Source organism: Thamnophis elegans, chromosome 8, assembly GCF_009769535.1.
Source record: "Thamnophis elegans isolate rThaEle1 chromosome 8, rThaEle1.pri, whole genome shotgun sequence".
NCBI lineage: Eukaryota > Metazoa > Chordata > Lepidosauria > Squamata > Colubridae > Thamnophis > Thamnophis elegans.
In genome coordinates, this window is record NC_045548.1 from 53965705 (window position 1) to 53993446 (window position 27742).

A 27742-nucleotide genomic window follows, 5' to 3' on the forward strand; every position below is an offset into this window, starting at 1 on the left:
TGATCCGGCCTGCTTTATTCTCCCCCAGCATCACCACACAAACACCCCAAAAAACCCGGCGATTGCGCAACAGCACGCCGCTGAGTGCCTGCCGGCGGCCAGACATATCCTCCCTTCTCCTTCCAGTCCCGCCAAATGTGTTTTCGCTGACATCACCGCTTCGAGCGGCTCCCTGCAGGGATGAGTGCCCCCCCTCGGGTCGCTAGGGGCGGCGTGGTGCTACCGCCAGCCCGGTAGCTCCGAGAGCATCTGCCTCTTCCCTGGAAATACCCGGGGGAAATGCCAGGTTTGTACCCGGGGAGAATTAGCCCAAGAGGGATAAAACGAAGCCCCTTGTCCCAGGCCCGCGCGTCCTCGTTCCCAGGTGCGAGATATAAGGGTCCCACCCCGCGCCCCGATGAGCCCCATCCGCCTTAATGCCACCAGGCGCAGCGGCAGCTCGGGGAGCACCTGGAACCCGCCGCTGCCCGGGTTTCAGCCTGGCCTGCTGGTTTGTTTGGCACTTGGTCGCCGCCCCTGTGGGCGGAGTCAATCGGCGCGCCGCAGCCAATGAGAACGGAGGGAATCTCGGCAACGTGGAGTTGTCAGCAAAATGTAAACACAGCCGGTTTGAAGGGTGGCTGAGGCAAAGAAGCGCCGCTCTGCCTTCAACGCGGGGAACTGCAGCCGTGGCTTCTCTACACGGGAAGAGAGGTTGCAGTGTTTTTCCGGAGAAAGCGTTGCAAAGCTTTAAAAGCCTGTAGAGCGGGGGTGTCCAAACTTGGGGACTTTAAGACTTGTGGACTTCAACATTTAGGCAAGGAAAACAAAATGCACAGGTACAGTATAGGTAGTATCTTGCTCAATAGTAGTAACTGTGAGAGGGATCTTGGAGTCCTAATGGACAACCATTTAAATATGAGCCAGCAGTGTGCAGCAGCTGCCAAAAAAGCCAACACAGTTCTAGGCTGCATAAACAGAGGGATAGAATCAAGATCACCTGAAGTGTTAATACCACTTTATAATGCCTTGGCAAGGCCACACTTGGAATACTGCATTCAGTTTTGGTCGCCACGATGTAGAAAAGATGTGGAGACTCTAGAAAGAGTGCAGAGAACAGCAACAAAGATGATTAGAGGACTGGAGACTAAAACATATGAAGAACGGTTGCAGGAACTGAGTATGTCTAGTTTAATGAAAAGAAGGACTAGGGGAGACATGATAGCAGTGTTCCAATATCTCAGGGGTTGCCACAAAGAAGAGGGGGTCAAACTATTCTCCAAAGCACCTGAGGGCAGAACAAGAAGCAATGGGTGGAAACTAATCAAGGAGAGAAGCAACTTAGAACTGAGGAGAAATTTCCTGACAGTTAGAACAATTAATCAGTGGAATAGCTTGCCTTCAGAAGTTGTGAATGCCCCAACACTGGAAGTCTTTAAGAAGATGTTAGATAGCCATTTGTCTGAAGCGGTATAGGGTTTCCTGCCTAGGCAGGGGGTTGGACTAGAAGACCTCCAAGGTCCCTTCCAACTCTGCTATTGTATTGTATTATAACTGTCAGATTCCCCAGCCAGCCATGCTGGCTGGGGAATTCTGGGAGTTGAAGTCCACAAGTCTTAAAGTTCCCAAGTTTGGACATCCCTGCTGTAGAGATTCTTAGTTATCCAGGTCATGATTCTTTCTGAAGCGTCTTCAAAAGAAAACACAAGAAAGTCCAGTCACATCCTGGAAAACCACCTTTGGGACAACCATAACCTGGATGATTTTATTTATTTTTATTTTATTTTATTTATTATTGGTCAAGCATGTATAAGATAATAGATATAAGTATAAATATGATTATGAATACATGAAATGGCTATGAATAAATGGGGACAGTAGGACAGGGACAGTAGGCACGCTGGTGCATTTGTGCACGCCCCTTACAGACCTCTTAGTAATAGGGTGAGGTCAACAGTAGACAATCTAAGATAGGGGTGTCCAAACTTGGGAACTTTAAGACTTGTGGACTTCAATTCCCAGAATTCTGGGAGTTGAAGTCCACAAGTCTTAAAGTTCCCAAGTTTGGACACTCCTGGTCTACGATTAAAGTTGTGGGGGTTTGGGGAAGAAACCACAGAGTCAGGTAGTACACTCCAGGCTCTGTGGTCTTCAAAAGAAAAAACAAGAAAGTCCAGTCGCAACCTGAAAAAGCACCTTTGTGACAACCATTGCCTGGATGACTGAGAATCTCTACAGACTTTTAGCTACACAACTTGGGATGGACACCCTTTGAATGGTGTGGGAGTAGGCATGGATTTCCTGAGGAAAAATTGTAGACTACAGGTACCAGGAGCACTACTCAGGTGACCCTGAGGACACAGATAAACCTCCAAGTGCTTCAAAAAGGATGCAAATGACCACCTGTCTGCAAGGAATATAAATCCTTCCATCCCCCACTATCCTGTCAGAGTTGAAGAAGCTTCTTAGATGAGAAGTGAAAGGTCTTCGAAAGAAAAAACAAGGAAGTCCAGTTGCCTCTTGAAAAAGCGTTGGGACATTGCAAAACTTTGTACTTTTTGTTGGGAACAAGCCCCATTAAACCCGCTGGGTTGGCTGTACAGAAGTGCAGAGCGGCATTCGGCTTTAAGGAAGAAGTAGAGTAGCATTGATTTCCTTTTGCACTTCTTGAAATATTTTTTTCTGATAGGGAAGAATTCCTCCAGAAGAGGAACCTTAGGCTTGAATTTTGGAATTTATCTCTTCTTAATGACTTGAAAATCCAACAATCTTAATTTTTCTGTGCAAACACCCTATCAGAGTGCTACTAGTCCATTCTGTTCTCCTGGCAGAAGCTTATTGCTCCTTTAGCCCAAGTGATGGTGAGCCTTGGCTCTGTCTCTAAGGTCTACTGTGAGTACCATACTGCTGCAGAACAGGATGAGAAATTGAAGGGAGACAGAATCTCCACTGCCTCAGCACTGTTTCGTTTATTCCATCTGAAGAGGAGCATATTAACTTTAATGTTGAACTGTAAGGTGTATAATCACAACCTATTAAGATCTTAACACATGGCTGACCCACATGAACTACTCTTTGGGGAGAAGTTTGCTTGTGTGAATAGTGTATTGACATGAGGAGGGGTATTCTAGAGGTTAATAACCATTATAAAACCTGAAATGGATGACACCTAGCATGGATGAGTCATCATGTTAATCATCTTGATAAAAAAAGGGAGCCTACTGCTTTAATTCTTGTACAGGTAGTCCTTGACCTATGACCATTATTGAGCCTAAAGTTTCTGTTGTTAAGTGAGACATTTGTTAAGTGAATTTTACCCCATTTTACTATTTTTGTTGCCACAGTTAAGGGAATCACTGCAGTTGTTAGTAATGCAGTTGTTAAGTAAATCTGGCTTTCCCATTGACTTTGCTTATCAGAAGATTACAAAAGGTGATAGCATGATCCAAGTATTCTGTAGTCATCATAAATATGAGAGTTACCAAGTGTCTGAATTTTGATCACATATCTATGGGGATACTGCAATGGTTTTAAGTGTGAAAAACTAATCACAAGTCACATTTTTCAGTGCTGTTGTAACTTTGAACTGTCACTAAATGAACTGTTGTAAGTCGAGGACTACCTGTATTCTTCTATTTTGTGTGTGTGTGTGAATCAAGATTTAATCTGGGTGTGATTGGATTGAATTGATAGAAAGTATAGTCCTTTTTATAGCATAAAGGTGAAATGTTTATTACTTAGGTTAGCTGACATAAATGGTGTGAAATCTTTTTAGCAGTAGTCCAATAAATCCTTTCATCAGATATATATTCAGTTTAAATCGAAAGATATTTGTTTGAGAAAGATGCCTAATTAACTCTTGGTAAATGGTAAATTCTCTCTTCCATGCAGTTCTATTTTGCAGATGGATATCATCTGTGTCTTTCATTTTCCTGTTATTTTTGTACTTTCTAATTGCTAGCAGTTTACTCCCACCCTTGTTCAATATTCTTTTTAGATAGTCAGCTGTCTAACATGATGGCAGCCCATCTTCAGTTCCAGTACAATATAAGCATATGACTGATCTGTCAAACTAGCAGTTACACTTACATAATGTTTTTTTTTTAATATCAGAGTTGGAATTCCATGCACATTTTTCCTGTAATCTACTCCACTGCATGAATATGCCTTTGAGAGTCATACATGGAAGCAAAATCCCAAAAGTAAAAGTGATCAAAGCCTGCAACACCTAGACAAAAAGCACTGTCACATTTAAAGTCTAATTGATTAACACTAGGATGGCAAAAGAACTTCAAAGTGGAAATTACATTGCAGAACCAGTTGAAACAGTCGGAGGCTGTTGTTTCCTTGGCAAAAAAACAGTGTAGCGTTGATTGACCTATGTTGCTAGCACTCATCCTTCCAGTGCCCAGGCCATTTAGCAGTAAGGGCCTTCCAGGGACTGCTTGGGTCATGCAACTTGTTACCTACAATTCAACATCAGAATAAGCTGGCCCTTGTTCAGAATAGTGTAGCAGAGAAATGAGAAGGTCTGTTGGTATACTACTGAAGGCCAATTTCTTGGTTTGACCCAGATGCTGAAAAATTCATCTGATTGTATGATGTACATCTTCTTGGTGGCAATGGTGGAAGATCAACTGAGCTTCTGTAAGCTAAGGAAAATGTGAGGAAAGGAAAACAAAGTGCCAAAGGGAAAGGTGGTAAAATAGATGCGGTGAAGATCTGAGACTGAAGAAGTCTTTGATGGAACTAGCCAAAAGATACATTCTCAAGGGAAGGCAGGGCTTGAAACTGGAAGATATCTCCTTCCACTAGAAGCAGTATAAAAAAGGTTCTCCAACCTTGAAACTACAAGAACATGTCTTTGAAATCATCAGGTGTCGAAGGAAAATGTATCTTATACTTAATTTCAAATATTTTGTTGGAGAAAAACAGGATGACAGTAATATTTTTGTTTTTCATAGATAAAATGTCAATTTATCTATGTAGATATATATTGCATTAATGCTATTAGTCAGTGGCTAATTTCTATGCAGGAACCTTTGTATTGTTTTGGAGCAGGAACAGTCCCCAATTTTTAAAAAATCCTGGAACATTTTAAGTAAGTTCATTAATCAGTTAAGTTAGGGCCATTCTGGTGCTTCTTGTCTCTCGATTCCATCAACGGAGTCTTTTTCAAAAGTTGCAGTGCATTTTATATTTAACAAGGAGCCTTATCTGAAGAGTCTTCCAGAAAAAGCTGTAGTTCTGTGCTACATGAACCTCCATGGTCAAATGATGCTGTAACTAGGGTTTACACTCCTAAATTATCTCAAAATATCCTTTTGGCAATAGCCCTCTATAAGTTGGCAAGGAATTGCCATTTTCTAGGCAGCTGTTTCAGAAATATCAAGATATCTACCTTATTTTTGAAAGGGGTGGCCTGTCCTCCTGCATCTCATCTCCCAAGGCCCCATTGTAGCAATATGATGGCTTGCTTACAAAAATCAGCCCAAGTGCAGAATTGCCAATACACTGCAAATTTAAAGACATTGGAAATTTGCCTTCTTGATGGTGAGCACAGAAGTGAGGGAAAAGATTAAACTATTTATAGAGTAAATCTTGATTAGCTGGCAGTTCTCTGCAAGCTTGTTTGACCCACAGATGTGTACACATGCCTGTATCCAAGGTTTCTCTGTGTACAAATAGATACAAAATAGTTTTTATTAAAAAAATACAAATTTGATGCATTTGAAACCAGATTCAGAAGAGATGAGAAACAAAAGGCTAAAAATCTCAAGTAGCTAAAGTTAGACCACTGGTCCACCTATTGTAGTTCAGTGGTATTTGCCATCATTGATGTCCGTTTTGGGGTTCAGACTTTTCTAGCCCTACAAAGAATTACAGAGATGAAACTTTATGCAAAGGACTGCTCTACAATTACATTTTCCTTATCTATTGCAATTTGTATCAGGATTCCCCTTAGACACAAAAGGGTATTTAATCAGACCATAGTTGGTAGTTCTCTGGGGAGATCATTTGGTACCTCACACTTCTCAGTGCAGAACCACTAAAGGATTTTTCAATTCTTTTTTTTAATGAAAATTTTGAAAAAAAAACTTTTACAAATATTAACTTCCCTCCCCCCCAAGTCCCCCCCAACCTTTTCAGCATTTCAGCAAATCAATCTCTCCACCCCCCTCTCTTTCTCTCTCTCACACAGAAATGATTAATATAGAGCAAACATTGGATTCTGAAAACTTTTATCAATTGGCCTTTTTATTGACTGTTTCTCCAGAGCACATTATGAAACAAAATACTTAAGGTATATAGATGAGTTATTATGATTAATTTCCCTTTTTTTCCTGGAGACCCTTAAAACCCTTTTATTTGACCTATTAGATTGCTAGCCTTCAACAAAGTCCAAATGTGAAAATATCCGTGCCTCTATCACAACTGGCAATGTGTTAATATGATGAATTCACAGAAGAAATTGCCCTAGAACAGTAGTGTAGACCAGCATTGTGGCCCAAAGGAAACCAAACCATGACCAAATGACACAATGATGCTGTTGCCCAAAATATAACACACACAAGGAATAGATGGGAGAGAAACTGATCCGAAACAAGGCTTTCATTACAAAATTCCTGGTCTGGCTGCTCTTTTGAGTGTAATAGAAAGCAACAATTCACATTAATGGTGTGTGCAAATAGAGTCAGGCCAATATTTTACCATTAATATATCAATAAAAAACAGCCTATAAAGACAGCTCAAAAGACACCAATTTCTCCAGGTAAGATTGAGTGATTCGTACATGTTAAACTGCCCAATGGATTTGGTTTATCGGATATGCCAAACCAAACTGTAGTATTGACAAACACTAGCATCCAACTTTTCTTTAGGTAGCAATCCAAGACATCTTCCTGACAGCAGAGGTTCTGTTAATGTAACATCACATGATAGGGCATTGCCCAAAGTTCCTGGAAAGTTTGTTGGTGGATTAAGTGGTTTGAATGTGTTTAAGGAAGTGTAGCCACTGGGAGATAAATGCTTCAATGCCATTGTATTGTTTCTCCTAGCCTAGCACAGTACTATATGTACACATAACCATAAAGTAGCTGCTTTGGGTACATTCTATATATTATGTGCCCTGAACCTAATAAATTGGGACAGGGTGGAAAATTTCTACTAACCACTCAGGTTTTCTAAATATAGGAATATTATCTTTTTGTGACATACGTATTGAAATATGGAGACACTTGGCAAAACTCTTCTTCTTCACAGGAATAGATCATTGTAAAAATGAACGAGAAATGAGTCCCATGCATTTTCAAAATGAAATGAATGGAAAAATAATCAGATGAAATCCAATTAATTTTCATTTGTCATTCATTTTCTGTTAGATTTTATTCTGGATCACAGTTAATAGCTCACATGGAGATACAAGTATGGAAAGAAATAAACTATCCAATGAAACTGAAAACTAACAGGCTAGAAATCTATCAAACCTGAGCAACTGGTTGAGTCTGAACAACTTTTTAATGGGCTTGTTAACCCAGCCCTCCCCTTTTTTAAATCCATCTGAAGAGTGACAGGTCTGATATCCTGTTTTAACAAGAGCCTGTTTTACAGCATTTTGCGCTCTTTTACCAATACCTGTATAAAGACAATACAGTATGGTTGTTAAATGAATAAACTAATAAGGAGAAGCAAAATGGTTAAATTTTAAATGAATTGGGGGGGGGTTAAGCGTTAGAATTGTATGAGAAAAATGTCCTTCCTTGCTCACCCACAGCAGTCAAATGGTTTTTATCAAGCAACATGTCATTGGTGAAGATCTGAACTGCAGATTATGATTGAGCAGAAAGATAAGCAACCTTATGACGTCCTTATGGGTCAACTCAGACTTCAACAGTCCTCAGCTCCAGCCAGCATGATTAAGGGCCAAAGACAACTATGAATCTGAAGTCTAACTCATTGCTTCTGAAGATGCCCTGCTGTAGGCGAATCAATGAAGGAAATGGTACTATATCAAAACCAACTGACATTAGACAACAGAATTTCGTAACATATTGCAATATTCACAACATATTGCATATTTCCTTTTCATTCCAGAACAAGAACTTGGTGTAGAAACTATTCAAGCTCTGGTCATTTTGAGATGTTTAAGTACTGTAACCTGTATATGGACAGGATGGCTAAACCTTGCTTACCAACAGTTCTGCCAGAGGCACAAGGAAAATGGCTCCACAAACAAGCTGCCATTGAGAATGCATAGGCTGATATACAGTATTTATCCAAACAGAAAGCTTTTTTTTTTTTTTTGTATCTTCAAATTCAAGTCTGGTGTGTACAAGTCATTGAAAAAGGCACAGTTTTGTTTATAATATGTATAAAAAACAGTTCCAGCAAAGTTATTGAAATACCATTCAACATTACACAAGGCCTTCACTTTTACAAGTTATTACATTTGTTTTTTGTGGAAAAAAAATATACAGATATATAAAAAGTCATATTCTAGCCACAAAACACACATTGTTTGAAAAGCAACAAATTCTAATACTCTAATAGTTCCAGGCACGTAATAAAACAAGCTATATAAATATACAAGGAAAAGAGTCAGGCTTAAAGTTGTGTGTAAAAATTCCTTTCACCATAGCATTATTTCCAATGTTACAAACTGACAAGCACATATTTCTTTTTCCCTATCACTAGTAAATTATCCAGTAAAGACAGCAACTGTACCTCTCAATTATAAGTTCTAACTTCAAATTCTTGCTAAACCAGGAATACAGAAATAAACGTGGCCTTTATTTTAAAATTCCTAAAAGTAGATAATGAGCAGAATAATAGTTTATGTAGGGGAAAAAAGATGAAGTTGGCTAAGAGTCATTTGCTGGTACAGTACGTTATTTCACTTAATCAATTTAAAATCCAAGCCAAACTTGAAAGTGGTTCCTGAGTTTTAGGGGGGGGGGAATACAGTGAAGTTCTGTGAATTTGACAGATGAAAGGTCCTGAGTGACTACTAAAACAAGGAATGCTTTAGCAGTTTTTAGAAACTGAACAACAGGATTCAAGATTCAAATCACAGAAATTTAATAGAGTAACATCTCTCCTGAATCCTGGAAGCCAAATGGCAAATTCAAATATATACCCCCAAAAAATATGTGGGGACAGCCAGAAAACAAACAAAAAGCTACTGAACTTTGAAATCTATGGTTTTAAATTGCTTGTAAATTCTTTGGACTCTTCTTTTGGGATATTTGATAATTAGTGTCTGTATAAAAGCATGAATCTTTTTTTTTAGAATATCAAGGAAAAGTTAGTTGTGAGGAATACACAATTACAGTGACAAATTTGGGTTGCCAGGGAAACAACAGCCAGAGGAATTTCATATTTCTACTTCAGCAATTATCCATTCCTTTTATAAATTATATTCCTGTAATGTGTTTTGAGAAGGCAGCTGTGAATTGCAGTTCCTTAAAAAAACAAATATAACTTCCATCTATCTGGTGTAGATTGAATCTAATAGACTGGAATGTGGCAGATCATGCTTATAAATCAGTTCAAAATTGAGAGTGCAGCTTTTCGCCTGACCTCAATTAATAAAACCTGAAGAAAAAGCATTATATGTCTCACATTTAAACAAAAGAGGATTTTGAAAAATGCAACACCCACGGTGGGCAATGATTCAAACAAACCAGAAGAGTTATGCATTTCAGCCCTATTAACCTCAACAAGTTTCAAGAACCTTTGATTACTGTATTTTTCAGAATATAAGATGCACCTTTTTCCCTCAAAAAAGAGGCTGAAAAACTGGGTGCGTCTGAATACAGCATTTTCTGCCTCCCAAAACTCCACCCCTTCACCTTCTACATAGCTGTAGGAGGCTTCCAGAGTGCTTCTGCGGGCTGGGGAGGGCAGAAATGAGCGAAAAACATGCCGTTTTTTGCTCACTTTTGCCCCACCCAGCTCCGAGGAGCACTCTATAAGCCTCTCAAAGGCTATCCGTGCCCTTTTTTTAAAAAATGGGCCCATTTTTGCAAAAAAAAACGGGCTGTTTTTGGGAGGTTTGCAAAGTGCAAAAACTTTTTTTAATTTGCTTCTTCAAAACCTTGCTGTGCCTTGTACTCTGGTGTGACTTATACTCTGAAAAATACGGTAAATGTTCTGTTATAAAATAGTCACTAAGTAATGTTGCATTGTTTTGCATAATTGACTTTAGACCAATGCATCCAAGAAAAATTACTCTCTAGCTTTGTTGACAATAAGAAGGAATGTTTCATTTTATCTGGGGATAATCTTTGTATTTTCATACCATTTCCTTTGTCTATGGAAATCAGGTGTAACCTGAAACCAATAAAACCAATAATAGTGAATCTACACTCAATATATTGTCATTTAGGGACGGACTTCAAACTGTAAGTCTGAAACTTGAGATATCTGACCTAATTTTGGAACTTTTTTACTTCCTCCCTTTTCCATTTTAGTAGTTTCTTGCCTGATTGAGAGTTCTAGAAAATGTTGGGTTAAATTTCAATGGTCTTTAAACTATTATAAAATAATAGATTTTGGATTTTCCCCCACATGGCTTATCACTGCTTTTTATGAAAAGTTTACTCCCATTCTTCAAAGTAGTCTTTCCCAAACTGGGTACTAGATATATTGGACCACAATTTCCATAAGTTAATTATACAATAGGATGACTGAAACACATACTCAAAACCTGGTTTGCACTGATCTTCATTTGTAGGTCTATTACATTCTACAAAATACCTCCATTGCACAGGAAACTGGTAAACCATACTAAACCAGAGATTTTGAAAGCTACATAGAAAGATATTAGATTACACATTTTTCCCTCTTTGCCTTCCTTCTACTGCTACATAGAAAATAAATTCCATATTAGGAATATAATGCCATTCAGGCCACCTGTATTTTGATGGTCATGTTAATATTTTAAAAGACAATCTACCGTATACACAGATCATTGAAAGTGTATGGGTGACCCTGAGAAATTCTGTAACTACAAGATGGCTGAAAGAGGCCTTATAACTTGGCTGTAAATACTAATATAAAAAACAAACAAACCCATCCATACCTAATAAAATTTATAAAGTCTGACATAGGGAGGCAGAGAGGCACAATCACACACACATTACTACACATACTGCATATGTTTTACCTGCTACAAACAAAACATTGAAAAGGCATTTTGTGACACTGAAATCAAAGTGGTTTTCAACTGAATTGTAACACTCCAGTGATTGTGTAAAAAACAACTCATGAGCATCCTAAGACAGTTCTCACCTTCATTGTCTCACAATAGTTAACAAATATTATTTCTGGGGAGAAAAATGCAAAACACTCTCAGTAATTATACTGACGCTGGCAAGGCTGGTGAACAAAAAATCCGCTGCTCTTGAGTTGCCGCGTGTAGGGATCCCTGGTGAGATTTTGGCGACGGAGGGAATTTCTGTTCAGGGATTGTCTTTCGCTGAACTCTTTTATCCACTGGGAAGGACGAAAACTCTTGGTACTTTGTTCAAGAAACGTTGAGTGGGCAGCAAGTGCAGCAATGTAGCATTGGACGTGTTGGTCCATTTTGTTTTGGACTTCAGATCTAAAATTCCAAGCACAAGGATGGAACTGATAGCACAGCCTATAGAGCCCATGGCAGAGAGTTTTCATAGGTAGCCACAATAATACACGACACAACGAATCATAAACTAGGCGATCACATTCCAATTTGCAAATATGTGAGCCCAACCAGGTAGTTCTTGAATTCTGGCCATAACAAAGCCATCATGGTCATAACTTGCGATAGCCATAAATTGGATCGCCCATATGACCAAACTGATTTTATGACTTTTTTTGTGATGTTGTTAAGCAAACCAACTGTTTGCTATGGCCTAGTTTTGCAAAAAACCAAAAGTGTGATATTTGAAAAAAAAAGTCACATGGCTGCAGAACATTGCAAACAGCCATAAATGTAAGCTGATTGCTTAGTGCCTGAAGTGCAGTAATGTGACTGGACCCTGGGGGAAGGGGGATTGGCCATCAAAACTTTGATTCCAGTTGTAAGTAGCCCCAGGAAGGTCCATCATAACTTAGAATGGTTGCTAAGTGAGCGGTTGTAAGTCAAGGTCTATCTGTAGTTACTTAATGGCTCACAGTGCAAGCATGTGCAGTTAACCTGGGTTAATACCATAAGTCCTCTTTAATTTAACCAAGGGTCAAAGTGTGTGCAAATCCAACCAACTAGTCTCACTGAAATGAAGTGAACAGCATTTTCCCCAAAGGGATACGAAGATGCTGTACTTCTTTTCCTAAAGGAAGTTAAAGAAAGCCTTTGGATGCATGGCCAACTGCCCATTTTCTATAGGAACAGGCTGAAGAAAGGGAGTGGAAGATTGAGGTGATTAACAGGGCTTCAAGTAACAGCCAATGCTTCCTCTCTATACAGAGGATATTAAGAAATTCTTGATTCATATGCGTGTGCATGCGTGAATCTTTTATCCAACCACTGCCCCTTCCCTTTCCTTCTTCCTCCTCCAAATGTTAACTTGTACAGCTGTCTCACCCTACTGAGATATATGAATTCCACTTAATGTGTGTAAAACCATTTTACAACAGAAGCAGTTTTGATGACAAAAAGGTATCACCAAGGCCACATCTCAACAGGGGACTCGCCTCCAGTTCCTGGTATTTTCTTGTCTATCTGTCTTCAATGCTTTTCCCGCTCGCTCCTGTTTAGTTGTTTACAAGCAAGCAATGACAAAGGCATTGATACCATACAAAGAAGCTCAAAGAAGAGGATAAATGAAGGACAGTGATGAAGGGGCAGAGTGGGGGGGAGCAAGGAGAAAAGCATTCTGCTCATTCACACCACTCAATAATTTTCAGTGCTGTGTTAATATAATTTTCCCATTTTTTTTCACTTGGTTGCTAGCATGTCTATATGTTGCCTGAATCAAAGAATAGAGAACATACCTATGATTGCTTTCATCATGGGGCTCCACTTCCTCCTCCTCCTCCTCCTCTTCCTCCTGTTCTTCTTTTTCATCACAATTGTTCTTGTTGAGGTTGTGACAGGTATTATGGATTGCATATACAGACATGCTGGGATGTTCAATGAGCAGGTTTTCCAGTGGGCTGGTTTCTACTTTGAGAGTGGTTAAACCACGTGCTGTAAAACATGGAGGGGGAGTGATGAACCAGCTTTCTTCCATGGAGCACGAGTCTAATTGGATGAAGCAGGATTCACTGGCATCTGCCAAGCAGTCCAAGGAATCAGGCAGACAAGAGAAGATGGGTGAGTGGTCATCAGGAGGTGGTTTGCAGATGTCATCCACTTCCTCCTCCTCCTCGTCTTCATCAACCGTAGAGAAGTTTGAACAGGAATCTATCAGGAATTACAACAGTCTTTGAGAAATACAAGAGCTGATCAAAGTAGCTGGAGATTGGATATTCTAAAGCAGAGGTATCAAACTCAAGGCCCGTGGGCCAAATCTGGCCCGTAGGATGCTTAGATCTGGCCCGTGGGGCCGCCCTGGAAATAGCAAAAAACCTGCCAGCAGTGCCTCTGTGAAAAGAGAACTCGCTGCCTTCAGCCCTCTTGAGCTCCATTTTTGCTAGCAGTGGGTTGCAGGAGCTTGCAAGGGTAACCCTCCCGAGCTCCGTTTTTGCTGGCAGAGCGTTGTAGGAAGCTGTTGCAGCTGAAAAGGGAGATTGGGAGCCAGTTTTCGCTGGCAGAGCAGTCAGGCCACCACAGGTGCCCCCAACATGAGTGACCCTAACCCTCCAAGGTCAAACACAACCCTGATGTGGCCCTTAATGAAACTGAGTTTGACACCCCTGTTCTAGAGTTAGCCTTCTAGTAGCCAGGGACCTCTAGATAAGTTGACAACATATATCTCAACTCATATAGAGGGCCTAGTTAAGGAAGATTTATTTATAGGAACAACATATAAATTGTTTACAGAATTTATATATTGCTTTTCAATATCAAAAATAATCAAGCAGTTCATGTTAAGTACTATATATTATAATACATTCCATCAAATTAAACATAATACCCAGAGAGTAAACTGGCAATTAATTATGTTAATACCTATATCTTACATTTTATATGTATGTATGCAGCTAGAAAAAAGCAGGAATCACACTAACTTAGTTTCAGTACTTATGGGGGTTGAAAATTCCATTTCCTGTAGCTGAGGAAGGTACATGGATATTATCTCCTACTATGGATAAGGATTTTCACACCAATGTAAACATTTGAACCAAAAGCATGCAGTACCCATCTCCAAGTTGTCCCTTTACCCTTATCAACTTCAGCCAACATGACCTCTAGGATTGCTTTGGCCTTTTTGCCTATCAATCTGCTACCAAGCAGGAAAAAGCAGCCCTTGAGAATTTATCCTTTTGTTCAACAATAACTGAGCAAACTGGAACAGGGAGAAGCAAGAATGAGGAATGGCCAGTCTTCTGCTATAATCAATTGTTGAAGCACAATGAAATTATGCTAGTTCTGAAAAGGTGGGCTAAGCAGCTTGAAGTTATATTATTTTCTTCCTCACATCATCCATGTGTTAGCCTGCTATATTGGCTGGATATAAAGAACGTATTGGTTTAAAATTTGCCATTGTTATGGCCCACCAGCAGCCAGAAGAGCTGGCAGCAGTTTCAGACAGTGAGGAGGTTGGGGAGGAACATGGGCCAGTCCTGGAGTCTGGGAGACTCTGATGAAGGCTCTGTGTCAGAGGCAGAGAGGGGGGCAGAGCTGTATGCCAGTTATCAGATGCCTTCGGAATCAGATATCAGTGAGGCAGACGAACAGCTGGAGCCTGTTCCCAGTGTGTGCATGTGCAGAGTTGCCAGACTAAGGGAACAAATAAAGAACAGGGATTGAATTGGGAGTACAGCCACAGGTGGACGATGAATGGTCCTTCCCAGAGGAAATAAAAGAGGAGCAAAAGGGGAGGAGGGCAGGAGACAATTAGTCCGATTAATTGGTTTGTGACTCTCAGAGACTCCTTGCCAAGTTTTGCAGATATCGGCCTGGCAGCTCTCTACGCCACATAAGGTCTGTGACTGTAAATCCTCCCTTGAAAGAGTTTGCTGTATGTGAATGAGCAGAATTCGCAGTCAATTAATAAAAGGGGTTTTTGTCAGGACCAGGAGTTTGCTTCATGTTCTTGGGAAGCCTCGATCAGAACAGCCATTTAGACCAGTGTTTCTCAACCTTGGCGACTTTAAGTCCTGTGGACTTCAATTCCCAGAATCCCCCAGCCAGCTCTCGCTGGCTGGGGAATTCTGAGAGTTGAAGTCCACAGGACTTAAAGTTGCCAAGGTTGAGAAACACTGATTTAGACAATTCTGTTTCAAAGATATCTTACCGATAAAGTCTACCAGAATCCACTCTTCTTCTTCTTCTTTCTCACTGAACTCTGGTTCTTGGCTGGGCAAATCACTGAGTTCTCCCACGAACATATTATTCAGCCTCTGGAACATTACTAAGACAAAACAAGACTCTGGCTAGCACTTGTTTGCGCCCACAGGATGAGGTACCACTCCACAGCGTACCAGCCAAAGTTTAAGGGTGCAGGTAGAAGATTAAAGTGCATAAAAACTTTTATCAGCTGAGGCACTGGATGAGGAGAGGCATGGTTTGTAAACAGTTGCTACAAAAACCTGCAGAGAAGACAATAAGAAAGGCATAACTTTAATGCTCTGTGCAAGCACAAAACACATCATGCATCTGCATTCAATTAAACCTGCTTGAGCATACCTGATATATGCTTACCTCACTGAGATTGTTTGTTTGTATGTATACGTAACCATGTATAACCAACACACATACGTGTATGTGTGTATGTGTGTTATATATTCTTGACCTACCTGAAAGTGGCAAATCTCACCCCAGTTTTAATACACCATTGCCCATGATAGTGTTGTATATGTTGTATTTACCATGGTATGGTATATAACCAGGCAAGCCTGTTGAAGAATTCTGAGAGTTAAAACCAGGGTACCAGTTTGGAAGGTGTCACAGACTCAACAAAGTTCCCTGGATCTGTTTTGTGGTTTTTGGAGCTCTCATAAAATTAGAAGTCTGCCACCTGTGGTTCTACAGGACTTCCACGGAGCATCGTAGAAAAGGAGACCTCTCCTTTTGCCATCAGCAATGTATTAATGTTGTCAGATATCTCCTTTCCCATGTTGGCCGCCTTGCATATTGAATTCCCCAATTTGGTTGGCTCCAAAAATGCATCGGTCATTTCCTAGAATTCTCAGCAGTAGCCACTCTGGCTGAGGAATCTGGATCTTGGAAGTTCATTCATCTAAAACACCCATGTTAGTCACACAACTATACTAAGCCTAATGAGAACTATTTGGTGTTGGCTTAGTCCAGACTCTGAGGGTATTTCATGGATTGCATTCGATTTTATAATTTTTAATGAATGCTGTGACTATCATTAAACCTCAGCACCAAAAATCATTAATTTCTAGCAATGTGGATTTATTACTTTATTTCCCCCCAAGCATTCCCCCTAAAAAAAGGAAACAAAAATAAAAAAAGAAAATAATCAACAATCTTCCACTGATAGCTTCAAAAGCTGTATGGACCCAGCCAACTATGATTTATTAAACAAGCCAGCATTAAGGTAATTATGGTTTAATACAAAGTGTGAAGATATTCCTGATCTCCTTTTCTTCTGACCTTACGAAACAAAAATTTTGTGTTTTGGAATCTATTCCAAATCCTCAAACTTTATGCTTTTTTTTTGTCTTTGATCATTTCTTTAAATATACTGCAGGGATATTTAAAAACCCCTTTGTTTTTCAGAGCACACTTTTGCTCTTTGACCATATCACTGCTTCCAGCAGGTGGCTCAGCACTGAAAAAGATTTACAGTAAATTTTAGTGTTCTCCAGAAACCATTGACCATGATCCTTCAGTTTTCTTGCCTTGCATATCTGCAACAGGGTAAGGCATAGAGAGTTGCGGTAGATTTATATTATTGTATTTAGAGCTTGTCCAAACAGCAAATCAAGCATACCACATAAGACATGGTTTACCGTAGAAAGATTATTTAAAATAGTTATTTTCATAGGAAAAAATACATAAATCTGAAACTCCTTATATAGCTAAAACCATTCCAATCCAACCCCGTCTTCTCCTGAATACAAATGTAATGCTCTAAAGGAGTTTTTTTTCCTCCATCCAATCATCAGCGCTGATTAAAATCTGAGAAGTTCATGTTCATGGATGTCTGAGATTGCATCAGATTACATAAATTGGATTTAGCCATGCCGGCAGTGAAAATAAACAAACAGAACAGTTGCCCAATATTGGAGGCGTCTGTACAAAAATACTTTTGAAACATAAAGGGGTGGAGGTGGGTGGGAAAATGATTCGCTTCTCACCAAAGAATCAAAATGATCTGTTGTACTATTTCATAACAATACATTTGCTGCTTAGAACAATCTCGGACACACTACCTTTACTGCTGCTTACTCTTTAAATTGGACGTGTGTGTGTGTGTGTGTGTGTGTGTGCGTGTGTTGTCTCTCCCAACACCAGGAAGTGTTGCACTAAGACTCTTTTCTAAAGAAACAATGGAAGAAGTTCTCAAAACCTCACATAAGGAGGAGGCCCGTCTAAAATATGGTTAGCCCTTTGGGATAATCTTATAGAGTCATGCTTTTCATTCAAGACGGTAAATGTTACTGGTTAAACATAATTTCAAAGGTCAATCCAACAATAGGGATTTCCCCCACCCACCCTTATTCCAGACAGAAACAAAACAGAGCAGGAAATATACTCATCTATAAAAAAAACTGGAGAAGTTTCCAATGTCTATCTACCCATAAGTCTCTCAAAAACAACTCTCTGGATCAGACACCAACCCACCCTAGTTCAGCATTTTCTTTCACAATAGCCAGCAAGTTGCCTTTAGATGCTCATAAATTTAAAAAGGCTCTGAATAGTTTTCAAATTCAGTTTGCAGTCAGGGAAAGTGGGGTTTCAATAAGAGAGTAGTTGTAGCTCAGTGCTGAACTGTGGAGTCCTTGGTGCTTTCTAAACTGGGTTGTTTTCTTGCAGATGCTTCATTTCTCAATTAGCTAACTTCCTCAGAGCACTGATAGCAAGCTGGGTAATGAAACATCCTCAAGAAAACCACCAAGTTGAGAGAGCACCAAGGACTCCACAAAATGGGGTTTGTAGTACTGAACACAAGGAAATGACAGCCTGCCTGTGTGCATTTTAGGAATTTATTCCTTACAGTATGACTCCCACCTCACCCCCACAAAAAAAACCTGCCCCTGCTCAGATATCTGACTTATAGTCCTCGACTTATGACCACAATTGAGCCCAACATTCTTGTTGCTAAGTGAAATATTTCGTGCCACAGTTGCTAAGTGAATCCCTGCAGTTGTTAAGTTAATCACATGGCTCTTCAGCGAAGGCGACTTCTCCATTGGCTTTGCTTGTCAGAAGGCCGCCAAAGGCCTCTGATTTAACTTTGGATGCTATTTGGAAGCCTGACACATTATATGTTTTACTACTCCTCTCTTACTTGAGATGGAGCTTCAACCACTCTTTCAGTACCAACATAAAAAGGAGTCAAATTCATTCTATTCTTCCCTGTGAGGGAGACAGAAATTTTAAATGGATAATTAATAAAATACATGACCCCAGGACATTGCAACTGTCATAAATATTGAGTCAGTTGCCAAGCATCCTAATTTTGATCATGTGACTATGGGGATACCTCAAGGGTACCTACAGTGTGAATAACGGCGGTAAATCACTGTTTTTAGTGTGGTTGTAATGGTCACTAAATGAACTGTCGTAGTTGAGAGGACTTGGGGGAGAGAAGAAGGGAGGGAGGAACAGAGAGAGGAAGACAGACTGATTGACTGGTCGCATTTCCCTGACAAGAAAGGGAAGAGAGTCAGGGTATCCGATTTGTTTTGTTCGATTTGTTTTGTTCACCAGCTAACTCCTCCCTGGCAGCGGCGCCGCCTGGCTGCTCCGGGGAGGGTTAGTCACACCAGAGCGCCAAGAAAGTGCCCCGAAGTAGTTAAGCAAGGAAGAAAGAAAGGGCTAAAGAAAAGGCCACTTCTCGCTTCTTTTTAAGCAAAACAGGATATGCAAAGGAAGAGGGCAACCCGACACTTCTCCAGCCCCTTGGGCGGGACCAAGCACTTCCCGCTCCTCCTCTTCCATCTCGCCAGGAGGCGGCGAAACGTGAGAGCAACTCCCGCGGCAGGTTGCAAACTAAGGCAGAGAAAGTGAAGAATGTGAAGCTTTACAATGGGAGGATCGAGGCCCGCCACCACCAGGCAGAATCCCGCCGCGTTGCCCGGCTTTTGGGTGGCACTTCAGCCCAAGGAGCTGCGTTACTCCGAGGGTCGCAACAGGCGGATAACTTAAAAAGGGGCATTTGGGGAGTATTCGCCCCGGAACCCTCGCTAAATGGGATGCTGACCTCCGCTTGGATTTCTCGAGAGTTGAAAAGGGAGTCCTTTCCCGGCCGCCAAGTCTTGGCGCAGGCGCCCCAAACTCAGTTTGGAGTGATACCACGTTTTTCTTTCTTTCTCCCTTGGGTTATTATTATTATTTCAAAGTTTCATAGCCGCAGCCAACCATTCCGCGAGAACAAGCAGAATTCAATACTCCGAAAGTGAACCTGGATAAGCAAATCGCCGATCCGTTTTGGGGAGAAGTAGGATTTAACGTTGGGCATAATAAATGCAGAATAAAGCACGTTGCAATCGCTCTCCCACTGAATCTGCGCGCACGTTACTTAACGGCAAATCCACCTCCAATAATCTCAACTCCTCTAATTCCCGGGTTTTAGGTCCGGGTAGCCCCTAAACACCCACCCAAAATGCCACTCGAGACCACATACAGTTAAGAGAGAAATGTAAAACTAGGTAAAATCAGGTAGGAAGTTCCCTCTCCTCCCCCGAATCTAAATGGCCATCCTTAAAAAGAGTCTCTGAAATCCCTTCGCCTTCTTCCGGGGAGCCCCATGGAAATCACCTATCGGAAGGGCAGTCGAATAGCGGACTCTGCATTTGAACAGCCGTCTGAATCGCCTCTCTCCGATGGGCGCTGAGACTGGCCGACCTGCCTGGCGTCTTCCCTCCGAGGAAACGCGAGCAGAAAGGACGCGCGGCGCTGAGTCGGCGAGACCTGCGCCACAAGTGGTTGCGCTGAGCCGCGTTAGCTAAGGCTGGTCGAGCCTGGGGCAAAAGCCGCCAAGTGGGTTTCCTCGGGACGCGGCTTTTGGAAGGAGAAGAGCGATTTTGGAGGCGGGGGGGAATAGAAGAGGAACTACTTTTGTTATTGCGGCGTTACTTCTTCGCCTCGCCACGGTCCGCTTGTTTACAGCTTTGCAGAAGATGGGGGGGGGGGGAGAGGTAACACGGAAGGATGGAAGTCGATCAGCCCGCCCCACCTAAAGGCGGCGGCGGCAATGAGATCCTCCTCGCCCCCCCGGTTCGGATCTTTATATCGCCTCCGGGCGTGACCGATCCGTCCAGGCGGGATATGCCCGGGCAGATCGCGCGCCCTTAGGTCGCTTTGGCCACCCATCCAGCCACCCATTCGCTCAGCCGGGTGCAAAGGGCTGCCACGGCGGCATCACTCACCGTCCTTGCGAACGTCGTGGCTGGACGGCGGCGGCTGAGGTAGGTGGCAGGGCGGCGGTCCCCTCCGTTCCTTCGAGGCTCCCTGTTGCGTCGGCCCGTCTCGGCTCCCGGCTGAGTCTTTTGTTGTTATAGAATCCAGCGAACAGCTGATCGGCAGGGGCCGTCCCTGGCCCCGCCCCGGCTCCCCCCACTTTCCCATCCCATCCTGTGCTGAGTGTGTATGTATCTCTCTGCGTGTGAGAAAGCGGGGGGGGGGGGGAGAGGGATGGACAGCGGCTTCGGCTGTGCACCAATGTGAGCCTCGCGGTGTTCGGGGCCGCGCCGAGACAGGCTGTCACTAACGCACGTGATCCTGGCCCTTCGCTGCGGAATCGAAGCAAGTTCCGAGAGGTTGCAAAGCCCGAACAACAAAAGGAGTTGTGGAGGACGAAGTAGGGAGAAGTTGAAGGAGGTAGAAGAAAAGAGGGCAATTTGGGAGGAGGGGAATGGGGAGAGAGAGAGAGGGACAAAGGGATGAAAAAGTGGCGAGAAGGAAGAAGCGACGGACGGGTGGAAAAATACAGCATAAGAGAAGAAAGGAAGAAGGAAGAAAAAAAAGGACAGTGATAGGCTGGAAATGTTCCAGCTGTTCTGAGGTTGAGTAAACATCTGGGCATGGAGAAGCTTTTCTCAAAGTAATTCTTAAGTTTTTATCTCTTCAATTCTCAGGCTCTCCCACACAGAACAAACTTTTATCTCCCTAATTCTCACAGGGATATTCTGAGCTTGGCCACCAGATGGGAATAAGGAAATTCTGGTCTTGGCTTAAGAAGGTGCCAATATCTCAGGGTGGGGGTGGGGGAGATCCCACCTGTATATCCTACTAATGACAAATCCATACACTGTTTTTATAATTGCCAGCAACATAATTCCTGTGGAATTCAACAGCTAGCTTTTAAGATAATTATGGACTTCAACTCCCAGAATCCTCCCGCCAACATGCTTACTAGGGAATTCTGGGAGTTGGACTCTAGACATAAACTGCTGAGGTTGAGAAACACTGATTTACACCACTAACCCACTATGTAAGTTGGTTTTAAAGAGTTTGGCAGCAAACTCTAGAAAATAAAATATTTAGAGATCAGATATATTGGCTTTGAATAATTTCACTAATTTGCAGTTTTAAGTACAATTCAGAGGTGCACAGTACCCTTGATTCATACACAAAAAATAATTTGTAAATACTAAATATGTATGTCAACAATGTATCTTCATTATATAGCAGTGATGGCGAACTGGGCACACAAGTTCAGCTCTGGCGCTTATGCATGCACCGGCCAGCTGATTCTCGGGCCTGCGAGGTGGCGCAGTGGTTAGAGTGCAGTACTGCAGGCCACTTCAGCTGACTGCTATCTGCAGTTCGGCAGTTCAAATCTCACCGGCTCAAGGTGGACTCAGGGTTCCATCCTTCCGAGGTGGGTGAAATGAGGACCCAGACTGGGGGGGCAATATGCTGACTCTGTAAACCGCTTAGAGAGGGCTGAAAGCCCTGTGAAGCGGTATATAAGTCTAACTGCTATTGCTATTGCTATTCTGGGCCCACCAGAAGTTGGGAAACAGGCTGTTTTCGGCCTCTGATGAACCTCTCAGGGGGTGGGAATAGGCCGTTTTTGCCCTCCCCAGGCTCCTAGATAGGGTCTGAAGCCCGGGGAGGGTGAAAAACGGGACCACCATGCCATCGCGTGCCAAAAGCGGGGGGGAGGGCAGGGGTCTCACACACATGTATCAGGGCAGGGCGCATAGAATTATGTGTGTGGGCACGTGTGTACATGACCTCCCCCACGCTCCCCCCACTTTGGCAGGTGATGGCAAAAAAGGTTAGCCATCACTGTTATATAGTAAGCTATAATAGAGATTGGTTCTGATTTGCTGTGGCACAAGGGAAACCTGCTATAAGCAAAGTATGAAGAAAATTTGAGTCCAAAACAGCCAGCTTTGGCTGACCTTTGCAACTCGGGTACATACAGATGAGACTAAAAAAAAAAAAAAGGCAAGATAGCCGCAAGAGTGCCATCAAAATATTGGCTTTTTAAAATATTCATTGTACATGTGGCATACAAAAAAGAGGACCATAACTTCTATTCTGGATTTTTGGTTGACTTTCTATTGGGGACTTTAACCCACTCCCCACCCAATAGAGGCACCTGCCTTACTATGAACTTTATGAACCCTAGTTACCCAGGCTGATTATGACAAGCACCTAGGCTAGCATGTGTTTCCCCAGAAATATAAAAGTGGAATTTGAACCAAGCAGTCCATATACAGCAAATTATAATAGATACCATCTGTTTAACCAAGGTGGAGAATAGTTATATTAGTAATGTAGACATTTATAATTTAGTAGTTAGGTTTATATCATAGGCTGAGAGATAAATTAGATGGGTAGATCTACATATAAGATCTACAGATAGATCTAAATGAGCACAGCAATAAGTAATATAAAAACACCTTTTCTTACATGAAAGCAACAGGAAGGCAATGCAGAAGGGAGAACTATAAAAGCTAAGCAGGAAAGCCGATATAGAAAGCTGTGAAATTACTGTATATTGTTATGTATGTTCTGTGTTTTGTTTTTCTTGTCATGTCTTTACTGTTTTTAAAGATTAAAACATTCAATAAAAATTATTTTAAAAAAAATAAAAACACCTTTGCTTAATTGGCATCCAGGATGTGGACAGAATTTTACACCTTATGTCTAGATTGTTGGTGTTGTGTTTTTATCAGTGTGGTGTAGTGGTTAAATTACTGGATGGATTAAAATAACGAAGACCCAGGTATAAACTTATCCTAATCATGGAAACACTGAGTGACTTTAGGCCAGTCATAACTCCCAGATCAACCGACCTCAAAGGTTTTTTGTTAAGAAGAAAAATGGAGGAGGGTGTACATTATCTTGAGTTCATGGAGGAAAGATAAGATATAAATCTAATATATATTATCAAATCCATTAGTTTAGCTTGAAGAATTAACTAACAATATTTATTTTTGCAGTCTGTAAGGTTATGGTTGTAAAGTCTTTTGTCCTGAATAGGAAAAAATTTAGGGTTTTTCTTTTCTAAAATTATTCTTCAATATATATTTGCACCAATGACTCCTGAGGATGTAGACATGGCTCTATGTGCTATCAGTTGAACTACTGTATTTTTGAGGGTATGAGACACATCGGAGTGTAAGACATACCAAGATTTTGAAGAGGCAATTTTTTTTTAAAAAAGTTTTTGCCCTCTACAGACTTCCCCAAAACGCCCTGTTTTTCATGAAAACTGGCTTGTTTTTTGTCAAAAAAAAGGGCAGGCATAGCCTTTAGGAGGCTTGTAGAGTGCTCCTGGGAGTTGGGAGGGCAAAAACAAGCAAAAATGGCCTGTTTTTTGCTCATTTTTGCCCTCCCCAGCCCCCAGGAGCATTCTGGAAGCCTCCTAAAGGTTATGCACGGCCATTTTTGCAAAGGGGGCGGAGTTTCAGGAGGCAACAAATGCTATATACAGTGTATAAGACGCACCCAGATTTTCACCCTCTTTTTTGGGGGGAAAAGTGTGTCTTATATACGGAAAAATACGGTAATTGTTTCCTGAACCCAGGCCCCTCCAAGATTGTGAAAATGCCCTGGGAGATGACCTGCATTTGGGTTATAGCAGTTAGACTTATATACCGCTTCATAGGGCTTTCCGCCCTCTCTAAGCGGTTTACAGAGTCAGCATATATTGCCCCAACAGGGTTCATCCTGTAGTGACAGCCTCTTCGAAGAAGGGGGTTGTTGGTGCAACTTCTCCTGAAGAGACCATCCTTGGGCGCGTGGTTTTTGATAACTCTCATCCTGTCTCCAAACTTCAATTTTTAGGGAAGTTGTTGAGAAGGTGGGCAATCTGCAGTTAATGATAACAGATTTTCTGGACCCATTTCAGTAAGTGGATTTAATACAGAAACAGTCTTCAACATGCTAGATTACCTGTGGTGAGCCAAAAAGAGTAGATGCACCCATCTTTGTGTTCCTTGAACTCTCAGCAGCTTTCATTCCAGCAACTACAGTATCTTTCTGTGTTGGCTTCAGGGGTTTGGAATTACGATACCATTTTATAGTAGTTCTCTTCCTTCCTCCAAGGTTACCTTGTCCATGGTTACAAGTAGAATATCCACAGAACTACATGGCACATCCATAGCCACTCAGTCTTCTAGGATTGAATCAGAGATGGCTGCTCTTCCTCAAAACCTGCAGAGCCTCCAGGCATTAGGAAAGGACCACAACAGCCTCGCTTGGCCTGCTTGGGCTCCAAATATAATTGGGTATCGTCATCATACTGTTGATACTGAAGTCCATACTGGCAAATGATCTCACCCAGCAGTTTCATGTAGGAGGGGAAAGACAGTTTAGTCTATGGTACTCCACAAAGGAGGAGTCTACACACCTCACAACTTAATTACTACTGTATACTCTAAATGGGGTTGCCCTTGAAGACCACCTGGAATCTTCAACTGAGCCAGAACACAGAGGAATGGACAACAATTGGGATGTGACATCCATGCTTGGTGAGCTGCACTGATTATGACTCAAGGTGGTGATTATGGCTTATAAAGTCCTATATGGCATAGGGCCTGGTTACTGAGGAGCTACCTGTCTCCTGTGATACAGCCCTGGCAGTTTGATCTGACAGATTGGCATTTTCTAGATTTGTTTGAACAAACAGTGCCATCCAACCAGACTTTAGTGCCCTCTGAAATAAGGATCTTCCAGACAACCAGATGATAGCATTCCAGTGGGCCTTAAAGACCTGGCTCTTCTTCCAGATTTTAGGCTAGGAATACTAAAGACCCTTGTAGAATAAATATATGTTCCTGTTAGCTGGATTCACCATTTTATCCATTGTTTATTTTATCTGAATTTCAAATTGCAATTTGTTTTTTATGCTGTGAGCTGGCCAGAGTCAAATCATATCCAAGTTGAATACAGTACAATGCACAATCCTTTTAATTAACAAAACCTCAACCCTTAAAGGAACATCTCTTTAAGCGTACATAATTTATGCTACCATTGGAGGCTCAGTTGTATCACAACATTGTTTCTTAAAAGACTTGGGCACTCAAGAAGAGTCTCTTTGATATGATCATCTTAATCACTGACTTCCTTTCTGAGATAGATAAGACTGCCTCTTCCTTGTTCTCTTTCAATAGCTAGTTGGGGTTATGAACATTTTAACAACCTGTGATTAGATCATTTAACATCACTCTGACATTTGACTACCTGTTTTTTAATCCTCTGTTTCTTGGTTTTATATTAAGCTTTAATTGATCTCCTTAGGTAGAGGGCATAATTTATGTTAAATGGTTTAACATAAGTTTAATAATTTCATAAGTGCAAATGTGGGAAGGCTTGTAAATCTGTATGTGAATATTATAATGCTTTTGTTTTGCACTGTCCTTTCCTTCTGCTTGTGCACAAATACCAGCAGGCGCTATTAGTCCTTGAAAGAATAATTGCAGTTCGATACGCCCTGACTTTCAGTGGCCTTTGTTCTGACTTTAAAAGGGCTATATCATTTGGGACACAGCTGTGCAGTGCTGCGTTTTTTTTAAAATACAACTGAATAATACAGAGCTCTTGAGATATTATATTTATCTACACAGAAGCCCAGGATAGGAGGTGTGGGTTTAGCATTAGAAGTTTGAATTGCAACTGGAATGTAGTATTTATCTTTGAACAGAAGAAATGCAGAAGTGCAGAAAAGGTGGCTTCTCACTTTAGGAAAATGGTAGAGTAGGTAGTCAGCACCCACCCCTCCCCTAGAAAAATGAAATATTTTAGGAAATATTAAAAGGGAAGAATATTTCCCCTAAAAGAGAGGCAGAAACTCACACACCCCTCATCTTTGTCAGTGGGCCATTAAGGTTTGAGCCAGTCTATTCTACATAACTAAGATCTATCTCCTTCAGACAGAGCCATAGTAGGAATTGTCCAAAGCCCTCTACCCATCTCACCACATGGCACTTGGGAAGATTACATCATCCAGCAAGGCTCAACCTAGCCTGGGTCTCAGGACAGCCTACAGAGTTGCCCTGCATGGCTCCATGGGAGTCTGACAACCAATCAGAATACAAGCTCAAATTCAAAAGCCCAGAGAGGGCATAAAACTAGGGCATTCTCAGCATCTCTTCCCTTTACCCCCAGGACCTCAAATCATGTGGTCCTGTCTACCATTAAAAACCATCTTTCCAAGCAGTCTCCATGTTTCCAATATCTTTCTTCCCACTTGGAACTGAACCCAGATGGACATTTCCAACAATAGGTTGACCAGAAGAGAGAATTGGTGAAAGAACAAGCCACGATGCCTAAAGCCTGCTTGGTTATAGTAAATTTTCATTTGTAATAATTGATTTTATAATGACGGTTTTTATATATTTGTTGTTCTTATTGATTGTGGTACAGTGCCCAGAGTCCCTTGTGTGAAATGGCCAGCCATATAAATGTTAAGACAGACAGACATTTACGTTTCCTCTTGAAAAAATTAGGATTTTAGATTTGCCCCAATATATTTCAAGGGAGTTTTGCTTCCCATAATCCAAAAAGGCTTAGAAGGTATTTGAGTCTCAATCTTGAATGAAAGGGTAAAACTATATTACCAGCATGTAGCATTAAGCATGGTCTTCTACAACCAAGGGAAGGGAAGTGGCTTTTGGTGCAGTTTAGAAATGCTGGCAGATCATTGAGATAGATGTTAAATAGAATTGAGGTTAAAATGCAGCCCTGACATGTATCCTCATTCACAGGGATAATGTTTCTAAGATCACCATCATTACAACATCTTATTTGCAATTAACTATTTTTGTACAGAGCTCTCTGTCTTTGTGCCGAGATTAGAAGGACTAATCTCTTGTCAATAGCATTTTGTTGAGCTTTTGCCAGACTTTGGATTTAGGGGAAGTCAAATATAGCCCTCAGGCCCATTAAGGTAGCAGTTCCTCTACTGGGTAACTGGAATATTTTCCTGCAATGTGAGATACCCAGACAGAGATCCAGAGTGCCATTTCCTGAAGGCAGTTTGGGCTTTTGTGACTAATGATCTTTCCCCCCCCCAGAAAT

The 27742-nt window shown here is 41.5% G+C and overlaps 1 protein-coding gene across 2 annotated transcripts; it reads right to left on the minus strand.

Annotated features, from left to right (window-relative positions):
* Positions 1-10068: 10068 nt before the first annotated feature.
* TP53INP1 (tumor protein p53 inducible nuclear protein 1) lies at positions 10069-26623 on the minus strand. 2 transcript variants are annotated; one of them, XM_032223168.1, is made up of 4 exons: positions 24617-26623; positions 15363-15657; positions 12955-13366; positions 10069-11584 (listed from the first exon to the last, which is right to left on the minus strand). In XM_032223168.1, the coding sequence occupies exons 2-4, from the start codon at positions 15475-15477 to the stop codon at positions 11332-11334; spliced, it is 780 nt and encodes a 259-aa protein (XP_032079059.1). In that variant the 5' UTR covers positions 15478-15657; positions 24617-26623; the 3' UTR covers positions 10069-11331. The 2 variants fall into 2 exon arrangements, with proteins under 2 accessions (XP_032079059.1, XP_032079057.1); XM_032223166.1 differs by lacking the exon at positions 24617-26623 and adding an exon at positions 20632-20794.
* Positions 26624-27742: the final 1119 nt, after the last annotated feature.

Excerpts from the sequence above, each read along its gene's own strand:
- TP53INP1 (XM_032223168.1), bottom strand. The coding sequence starts at position 15,477 with ATGTTCCAGAGGCTGAATAATATGTTCGTGGGAGAACTCAGTGATTTG. Across the intron at positions 13,367-15,362 it reads GATTCTGGTAGACTTTATCG|ATTCCTGTTCAAACTTCTCT; the intron begins GTAAGATATCTT and ends AATTCCTGATAG. Across the intron at positions 11,585-12,954 it reads CATGATGAAAGCAATCATAG|ATCTGAAGTCCAAAACAAAA; the intron begins GTATGTTCTCTA and ends TTGGAATTTTAG.